The sequence below is a fragment of the Mus caroli genome, chromosome 17, assembly GCF_900094665.2.
Source record: "Mus caroli chromosome 17, CAROLI_EIJ_v1.1, whole genome shotgun sequence".
NCBI classification, from domain to species: Eukaryota; Metazoa; Chordata; class Mammalia; order Rodentia; family Muridae; genus Mus; species Mus caroli.
In genome coordinates this window covers 16,021,775-16,032,372 of record NC_034586.1, presented here as the reverse complement: position 1 = coordinate 16,032,372, position 10,598 = coordinate 16,021,775, and the positions used below count along the sequence as shown (strand labels likewise).

The 10,598-nt window shown below is 32.5% G+C and overlaps 1 protein-coding gene across 1 annotated transcript in view; it reads left to right on the top strand.

Annotated features, from left to right (window-relative positions):
* Positions 1-2,317: 2,317 nt before the first annotated feature.
* LOC110283778 (vomeronasal type-2 receptor 116-like) overlaps positions 2,318-10,598 on the top strand; it is a 25,881-nt gene continuing 17,600 nt past the window's right edge. Inside the window, exon 1 of the mRNA XM_021149261.1 lies at positions 2,318-2,538. Coding sequence (XP_021004920.1) covers positions 2,318-2,538 — 221 coding nt within the window. The remainder of the gene's footprint in view (positions 2,539-10,598) is intronic.

Here is a 10,598-nt window from a genome sequence, read left to right as displayed (position 1 = left end):
CAAAGACTCAGCAGCCAAAGTAGTGTTGAAAAAAAATCACTTCAAAGTGTACTGCAGAGAGTACACTTGGATATCTAAAATATTTAAGGAAATGTATAAGCCAAATAAATACCACAAACACAAAATTTTCAGTTAATAATTCTTCTAATCAAATGAAAAGACAGTCCTAAAAGTAGAAAAACAAAGTCTAATGAATATTGTTCTGTAATAGTCACCATTCTTGCCTATCAGAGGAAACTGAATTACAACTACCTATTTTTTTCAGCAGTAAGAATGACCAAATCAGTGAATTGAATGACAACACATTGATTACACTTCAATAGAGTTACTATGGAAGTCTGTGTAGAAGTTCGTAAAAGTATTTAAAACAGTATCAGCTTTATCGTTTCTGGGCACACAATCAAATTACTCCTTACCCAACTTCAGACATACTTGTTTATCCATGTTCATTGTTACAATATTTCTATTCACAAGCTAGGAATAAAGGAAAGAGCCAATATTCAGAGAAAATGAGTAGGTAACAATTTCTAGTATATTTACACAATGAAAATTTTGAGAAAGTGTTAAAAATAAACTCATTTACCCCATCCTCAAAATTCTATATTCCAGCCCAAATCTCTGGTTGCTCTACCTGAGGTCATGCTGACACAACAGAGCCCATGTAACCAAATCTTCCCTGAATTCCACCCAGTTGACCTAAATTGCACCCTGTCACTTGTATCCCATATAATGGTACATACCTTAGGCAGAATATCTCAGCATTCCTGGAAGCAAAAAATTTATCTATGAATTCCAGTGGTAACATTGTCACAAATAAATAAACAAATAAATTAATTTAATCAAATACAGATACCACACCAAGGTAAGATAGATAGTAGAAGTACTTTGTTCAAAGTTATGAAATATAAATAAACTGGATATTGTAAATATAATTCTTATTCTGATATTTCTCATACTTGTTTTTATTGTATATAATATCCTAATGTGAGAGATAAAGCCCTGTTTTGGAGTAAAAGGAGGGTAGTTGATATATCCTTTGCTTACACTTTCATTGTCAACTGACTGTGAATGTGTATCCCTGTAGTTAAAATTGTAAATTGTGCTGGCAAGTTAATTGCTGACAATTTATATGATGATGTCATTTCTGTAATTTACAATTACTGCTTTCTCTATATAATTGATTCTGACTTCTTTGTCTGACAAAAAATAAAAACATGATTTTCTGAGATTACCATATTAAAATATTAAAATGCAAACTAATGTGGAATATGGCCACATGTGCAGAGTTCTGCTACTGAATTGCTTATAATGAGTAAGCTTTGGAATATCTCCCACTAGTATTTTTGTTATTGTTGTTTTGTTTTTTTTTGTTGTTGTTGTTGTTTTTGTTGTTGTTTTTCCTTATTCTTTGTGGCTGAAAAAAAAAGTATGTCATTTGATAAAGAAAGAGCTGAAAGGTGTATCTGTGTCACAGCATGCAGAAACATGGTAGGAATACAAGGATGCAGAAAAAGGATTCTGAATGATGTGAAATGAATAGAGTACTGAGGTAAGCAGAGAGAGAGAGAGAGCCACTTGGTAGAAACAAGGTGGCAAGAAAGTCTGGACTAGAATATTAGCTGAAAAAACATCCCAGCAAAAATATCAACAATATTATACAGATAGCTCTGTGTTTTAACTATTAAGGCATAAATGGGATCTTTCAAAAACCCTACAATAAATATTTTTGAATATATATATATATGCAATGTTTACATTTTTATTGTATCTTCTTCTGTTTTATTTTATTTTTTTCCTCATTATTTTTTTAATTAGGTATTTTCTTCATTTACATTTCCAATGCTACCCCAAAAGTTCCCCAAACCTCTCTCTCAGTCCCCTTTACATTTTGTTCCTTTCCTTTTTCATGTAATTGGGCTACTCTGATGTAACATGTGGGAATAGCCCTAATTGTTTTCATATAAAAACTTCCTTGCTTCATAATTTTAGGCAATTCATCCCAAGAGGAGGTCAACTCTTATCTTTGGCTATTTGTATCATTGGCTGAAATCACATTGCCTTTGACTAGTAAAGGCACAAACTTATATCCGAGGTTGATTTTCATATGAATACAGGCCTCAGCTGTATAGCTCAAGAGAAATTGGTTAAAAATTCCCAATAGAAGGCAAGTAAGGAACAGAAAAATTTTGAAATGATTAGTGTGACAGTTTCACACATTAACAAAGTCAAAAACAACCTTGGTCATAAAAACATGCCCTTAGCATATATATATTAGATACCGTGTGATGTGCATCAAGCAAATCAACTTATCAATAAGATGTTCTACTGGATTTTTATTTTCTGGTTCTTACAGATTCCCAAACTTGTCTCTGCCTTTATAACTATGAATATCAATCTGTGCTTTTACAAAACCCCTGAAGATTTTCACCATGATGGAGATGTGATGATTGGTGCATTTTTTCCTATTCATACTTACTACACTGAATACAAAATTCCACATCCATTTCTTCCATACCAATATATGGACAATTATTTGCAGTAAGTACAATTATTCTTTTTTATGTTTAGAATTCTTATAACTTTTTGAATGTGGTCATTAAAATGTGCTAATACTTTAATTTTCTTTTATTGTTAGCAACTCCTCTTTTAGATATTCTAATATCTGTTCTTTAAATTCATTATCATTTTCTTTTTTTTCCTCTCTCAGGGAGAATGAAATGATAACTTTGAGTTTATTCATTTTAATTTCCTCATTTGGTTAATAAAGCATACCTCTTCTTTACAGTTGCCGTTATGCCAGAATATCAGAATAGTTTTCAATATTATGGTCTCAAGGAGAAGTAACTTAATCTCAGCCTGACCTTGTTGCTTGTATTCTGAGCTTGTTCTTCTGATGATTTCAATAAACACAGTATGCCCTGTGTGTATTTTGTGCTGCTTGATTGAAGAGACTGTGTTTTGGTATGTGCTACTGATTCCTAACTTACTGTGTCACAACTGGAATTTGTGGATACTTTTGTAGTGCACAGATATTTCATCTATCTCATGTCTCATTATGTGTTTACTTGCTGATTTCACTTTTATTCTTTGCTTTCCAGTGTTTACCTACTTACTTTACAAGTTTGAAATGTTTTCATTTTCATGGCTGTAATTACTAAGATATTATGACTATGAGGGAGTCATCTTTTTGCTGTTTCTTAGCCTGTATGAAATATTTCAGTTGGATGGATAGTATCAGACAGGTCTTTATGAATTAGAGAGAAATATTCCTGAATGTTTTCTCATAAAGGCAATAAGATTTATTTATCCCAATCAGACTTTACATTCCCATGAAAACCATTTATATCTTTACTTATCCAGAAAATAAGACACTAAAATAGAATATTAACACTTAGAAATTCCTTTAAAGACATAAGGAAACCTGTTGGGAGTTAACAAGTGAAAAATAACCAAAACAAATACAGTTGTGGAGGTAGAATATGCTCAGTATGACAATACAATGTGTTAAATCATAGTGTGATATTAAAAATTACATCAAGTATAGTGGACAAGAAAGTAGGTTTACTTGTGAATGTATATTGAAAATTATGTTACCCTAAGGGATTTATTTAGATAATTAAATTATAGCAAACATGGCTATGGAAAATTTGACTTTTAGATAAAATAATTCATGATCAGACTATTTATTTTAGAGAATCACATTTGTATCAAATAAAATTGCAACATTTTTTAAATGCTTAGCAGATAGGGAACGTTTGGATGTTTTTTTTTTTTTTTTGTTTTTTTTTTCGTTTGGATGTTTTGGAGTCTCTTCTATTTATCATAGTTAATGTTCCTTGCAACTTCACTTTTCCTGTGTCCTTTACTCTTCAGCAATTCAGGCACCAATATTCATTGAAATGTGCTTCCAGTATATTATGCACTATCAAGCCCTTCACTGCAAAGACAATAGTTTTTGTTCTGTGAGAATTATTGTCTGGCATGTTCATTATAAATAAAAGTATTTTTCCTATCACAAATATTTAACTTACCATTATGTCAGGAAAATTATATTCATGACATAAATGTGTTGACATTTATTATAAAAATTAACAATATTATCTTATAAAATTCATTCACTAAGTGTAGTTTTTCATGTAGCATTGACCACAAATAGTCATATATACTGCAAAGCAGAGAATGTTCTTTTATCTTTCTCACTTAATTCTTTACTTATCTGTTTGGAAATATTTTATGTATTTTAAAGGATGATTTCTCTCTCTGCAATTCTTAATTTTTTTTTTTTTTTTGGTTTTTTCGAGAGAGGGTTTCTCTGTATAGCTCTGGCTGTCCTGGAACTCACTTTGTAGACCAGGCTGGCCTCGAACTCAGAAATCCAATTCTTAATTTTTATGTTTGCCAGCAAAAATGTTTTCCTTGTTACTATCACATTTGCAAAAAATAAGTGTACTGTCATTGTATTCTGGTATATTAACTTTTTAAAGATCACATTTTCTAAGAGGTTCTTTCATTTTTATCTACCATATAGGAAATATAAAAAGTGAATATTGTATAGAGTTCCTATTGAATATAGAATAATTTAAAGGGGAAAGTGGCTCTTTTGTCTGTTGCATTAATAGTATAGTCTTTTCAAGTTTACTATCATATATAATATTTGTGTGTGTGTGCACATACTTTTGATGTAACTCACATTTTCAGATGAAAGAAAAATTGTGAGGACAAATTGTTTTATCCTACAGTGAGTATATTGAGATCAAACTCAGACCCTCTAAGTCAGTATCAGGATCCTACAGTGCCCAAGCCATTTTTAGGCAATATTTTCCGTCCTTTCATTGATCTTTCTGTTTCCAAATCCAACTGAAAATTTCCTCTATGCTTTTGTATAGTAAATTATTTTCCCCTCACATCAACTAAATTATGGTTATAAACTTATATATCCAAGTATCCCATCCCGCGGGACTCAGTTATTCGTGGGTGTGAAGGGGACCACAAACCTTGGAGAAAATTGGATGGGAGAGAAAGAAGAGCCGGTGACCAAGTAGATCTCTCCTATCAAGGTCTCCTTTTATTAGGCTAAGATGCCGGGTTTTGAAGCATACATTGAGGGGAATAGGGAGGGGTCAAGGGGGAATTAACAAAGAACAAAGAAGTAGGCATCTGCTGACATGAGGGCTGAAGTCCTGCTCCAGTCGGCCCGCACGCACTCTGCGTCTTATGTCCGGAACTTAGATCCTCTTTAACAGCCTTGGGTGTTAGGCCTTGGGTGTCAGGCCAGGCTCAGTGCATAACTCATGTTCTTGGATGTCATAGGAGTCAGGAAGAGATACGGAAGAGGGGACTATAATTCAGCTTTTACAGCCTCTGGTGCCAGGAAGGGAACAGGGAGAAGGGAGTGATGACAGGCTCCTAGCACGAGACCATTTGGCTTGTCAGGATGGGAGATTGTGAAGGGCTTGCTTTCTTGTGGTATGGTCTCTGACATCCAAGTGTTTTTTATCAACCATACATGTATTTCTTTTGTTTTGTCTTTATAAGTTTGACATATCACAAGAACTTATTCCTTGTCAATTTAGATAGTAGTTATATACCATCATCAACAATTTTTCCTAATAAATAAAAAATTATCTGAAAAGTTATTTTAAATTATTTTACTTTATGATATATTTTATTCATATTTTATGTTCATTACTCAAAGTATAGGAAATTACACTATAGCTAGAAGTTTCCAATATTTAATCCCTAATAACAAACAAAAATTATCATTTTGAAATGCAGAAATATTTAATTATAAACATATATACACTAATCCAAATGAGTACTACATTTGTTTGAAAAATGAAGAACTTATAAAATATTACATTGCAAATTTTCTAGATTTCTCTTGTAGATAATGAAACCCCATAGTCTTTATGTTTATATTATGTACATTTTCAGTGAATGTGGTCTATTAACTATATTTTGATTCTGGATTGGCCTTGACATTGATATTCCTCTTTCTTTAAATTTCAGCAGTATGGTTTTTCAGTACATGGAGAAAGCCTGGATCATGAGTGTTCACAAAATTCCTTCATGTCCTACCTTTTTTATGTTAACTAGAAAATCCTTTCCTTGGTGATTTCCCTGTTGCTTCCACTTGCCTTCATTCATTCTCAGCTTATGCTTTTTATTGGCACCTGGGTCTTGTTTGCTAGCTTTTTATCAGTGTGCTTTGTAAATAAGATGTAATATTTTTTTAGAGGAAAACAAGAAATAACAACACAATCAGCTCATAAAATATACAGCAAACTTTCTGGATTAAGGGTGTTTGGCAAAGTTTCACTTGGGTAAGTACCAATGTCTCTTGTGTTTCAGCAGGGTAAATATTAGTTCACCATTCATCACATATAAATATGTGCATCCAACTAAAATATTCACATTAATATTTCAGACATGTATAGACTGATTTTCTATAAAATTAGTCACATGCTCAAATAATATAAAATTAAATAGTATACTGCTTCACTTTGTTTTATTACAATTGCATAAGTAAATAGAGAATTTAATTTTCTAAGATGTTCAAATATTTTTATGTTGAAAAAAATTCATAACTGCTTTGTCTCCTATTTTGTTGTGACTATCATACTTCTTGAAATGCCAATTCTGATTGATTAGAATTATTTTTTTGAGTACACACAATCTTAGATTTTATTATTGAACGAGATTTCCACTTTCTAAACATTTTCACATGGCCCAAACACAGTAATATGAGTAACACCTAAAAACAGGTCAGGTACTTTGCATATAGTAATCATAATGAACTGTGATCCAATCTCTGAGATACAAGCTTCAAACTCTTTGAGGAACAACAAAATGAGCTAACCAGTACCCCCAGAGCTCTTTGGGACTAAACCACCAATCAAAGAAATCACTTGGTGAGACTCATGGGTCTAGCTGCATATGTAGCAGAGGATGGCTTAGTCAGTCATCAATGGGAGGAGAGGCTCTTGATCCTGTAAAGGTTCTATGATCCAGTATAGGGGAATGCCAGGGCCATGAAGCAGGAGTGGGTGGGTTTAGGAGCAAGGGGAGCGGATAGGGGATTTGGGGGAGGGGAAAGTAGGAAAGGGGATAACATTTGAAATGTAAATAAAGAAGATATCTAATAAAAAAAAAGAAATGTTAAAAAATAATCAGAGTATATTTTAGTTCATAACATTGCTTTGTGTTTCTTGGGTGTGACCATCATCCTTAATACTAACTTCACTTTCCTTTTAGGTGGTTCTTTCTTTGGATGCTTTCCAGAACCGAAGAGGTTTTTGTTTTGTTTTGTTTTGTTTTGTTTTGTTTTGTTTTGTTTTGTTTTGTTTTGTTTGGGGGTTGTTATTATTTTTTTTTAATCTTGTTTTTGGATTTTTTTTTATGATGCTGAGAGTGGCTCTATTTTATTTAAGTCTAAGTTTTCTATCATATGGCTGTATCATTGCTCTTAGCCCGATTAACATACAAACATTCTCAACTTAGTTTTCCTGTAGGCAGGTATTCAACTTGGAAGCTTAATATCTCTTGGCATATTTTTAATAATCGCTAAGGAAATTCTCTTTATTCTATAAAATCCTATTGAGCAACTTTAATTTTACTTGTATATAGTATTTCATTCGGTGGTGGATAACCATTTTGTGTATCCGTTTCTTTGGAAGAATATAACAGTTTGGGTGGTCTTCAAAGCATACTCGAGTTAGAGTGTGAGTATGTGTATATAGTTGTGTGTGTGTGTGTGTGTTTGCATGTATATAATTTTATGCCATTCTTGGCTATTAATAATTGAAGAGTCCATGAATTAAGAATGGGAAAGGAGAGTGATAAGGTTTTACATAGAGCAAAAAAGACGGGAAATGAAACATTTAAGTCATAATGTCAAATAAGAAAGATTAAAAATAGTTGTCATTTTCAAAATATATTTATTATATTTCATGCTCTATCAAAATCAGGTATACAATAGAGAATGATCAAATCTGTTCTATTAACCTTTCTTCTTATCATTGTTCTGTAATTGGAGATATTGAGTTTCTCTGCTGTCTTTTTATGCAATTCATAAAAGTGTTTGTTACTTATTTGTATGGAATTGTCAAAAATCATTTATATCATTAAATATATATGTATTTATTTGAATATATAGTAGTTATCAATCATAAAATGTTATTTTTTTCTATTTTGCAAAATTAAATAGTCTACTTATCAGTTCTCTTCCAGTGAATAATATTATTGTATTTACTCATTATTTGTCTCTTTTCTTTAAAAATAATATCCACTAATTTCTTTTTAACATCAAATAACTTTCTTAAGCTATTTAATGTAAAGTTAAGTTAATTTTAAAATAGTGCATGCATTTCATAAGAGCATTATATAACGTCTCAATGATAAGCACAATTAGGTATCATAAGCAGAAATCATACACCACAGCTGCCAGGTTCTTAATCATGCATTTTATATTTCAGAAGCTTTATTAATCCACATCATATTAACATTAATAAGATGACTGTATTTCTTTTTATTTATGTGTGTGTGTTTGTGCAAATTAGTATTTGATCATATATATTTGGAATTTTGCATGGTTTTATGCTAATATGAGTTCTGGGAAGAATACTAGGATTCTGTGGAAAAAGAGTATTATATATTGCTGAACCAGTTCTCTTCCACACCACAATTTTTCCTTACAAATCTTATTCAATATATTTACACATATAAGCAATTAAGTGTTTTGGTTATATTCTCCAAAGTTCCAATCTACTTTAATATCAACCATTTCTGTCAGTATCTCTCTACCAACCCAATTTTAATTTTAATACTTTCCTCCCCAATCATTCCACTCTTACTAACCCACGTGATTGTGAAGCCATTCCAGAATCTAATTTGACTATGAGACATCAGATTATTAAGGAATTCTGATTCTTCTTGCAGCAGTTATCAAGTTTCAATAATGTTATTCTACGAGTAAAAGTAGCCCTTATAGATTCATATGTTTCTATGCTTGTGACATACTGAGCAGCACATTTAGGGTACGTTGTCATTCTTAAGCATGTGTGACCTTGCTGTTAGGAGTGGTTTAGAAGTCTAAGAAGCTTATGTCTGTTCAGGGTCTTCACTTCTGTTTCCTGAAGAAGAAAATTTAGTACGTTCATCTCTGTCTCTAAGACCTGGCCTGCTTGCTCATTGCCATGCTTCTCAACATGATAAAATGGATAAAACCTATGATCTATAAGCTAGTCCCAATTAAATGTTTTCTATTATATGAGTTGAAAAGGACTTTGTATCTCCTCACAACACTAAATCCCAACGAACACAGAAATTTAAACCAGTTGCTGGTGTTTTGTTGTGATAGGCAAGGTTTACTGTTTGCAGAAATAATGAGTGTGAATTTGTTTGAGGAAATCAGTAAAATTCATTAAGTGGTGCTTAATGAGCCATTCTAAGAGGAACTTGGAAAAGGTGTTACTGGGAGTCAGCTGTACTCTGTGTTCCTGGCTAAAATGTTATGAGAGTAGATGAACATTAGTATGATTTTTAGAGATTATGCTTGTTATATTTGAGCAAATACTATAGTTGCTTTTTGGCCTAGTCAAAAAGTTTCACTGAAGCTAAAGTGAAAATATATAGATTAAATCATTTGACAGAAGTAATCTCAACACTCTTATTTTGGCTTCGTTGTGTGGTTATTACTGTCTACTGTTATGAAGTTCTATAATGAAAAGAAAGAATATGAGGGAGGAAGATTACAGATTGTACATTACTGTACAGAATGTACAAAGTACAGAGATTGGGGCCAAAAAGGAATAAGAGTTAGAATGGTGCTAGATAATGTTTTAAATATAGAGACTAACTGAAAGCTTGATGGTAATTGGAATGGAGGCAGTGGAGACATTAGGCAAAGATTTCACCCAGATAAGTAAAACAGAGTTCAAGATATACTTAGTCCTGTGTGTATTGGACCACAGCTGTAATTCCAGTTGGTACATTTCTGAGTTTGATGTGAGATTGAACTGACTGTGGTTTAGGACATTCAAAAATAGAAAGTAAAGGAATTAACAAGATGAGAAAGCTGGCAAAAAATTAATTTTATTAGGTGGAGGGAGCATGTTCCAGCTCTAACAAGCAAGAGAACTTGGCAGCTGTAGTCATGAGGTTCTGGCATTAAGAGTCAATGATAGAAGAAAGGTGTTATTGAAATTTTCTCTGGAAAGAAGGAAAGATAAGGCCAACAATTTAAAGGGGATGTCTTTGTATCCTAGAGGAGTCATTATGTGAAGCTCTAAAGGAGAACCCTGGCTTGCCATTAAGATCAAATGATGTAGAAAATGCCTGAGCTCAGGGATACCAACCAAAAAGCACTGCTATCAGGAAATGGAATAAATCCAAGAAAAAGAAGTGTTTTACAGTCACAAAAGATGAAAGAAATTAGAGATCTAAAGAGTATTTTAACATCAAATATGGGGAAGCAAAGTTTGGAGTTTGCCCAGCTATTTATTTTCTTCTTTCCTTCCTTCCTTCCTTCCTTCCTTCCTTCCTTCCTTCCTTCCTTCCTTCCTTCCTTCCTTCCTTCCTTCCTTCCTTCCTTCCTTCCT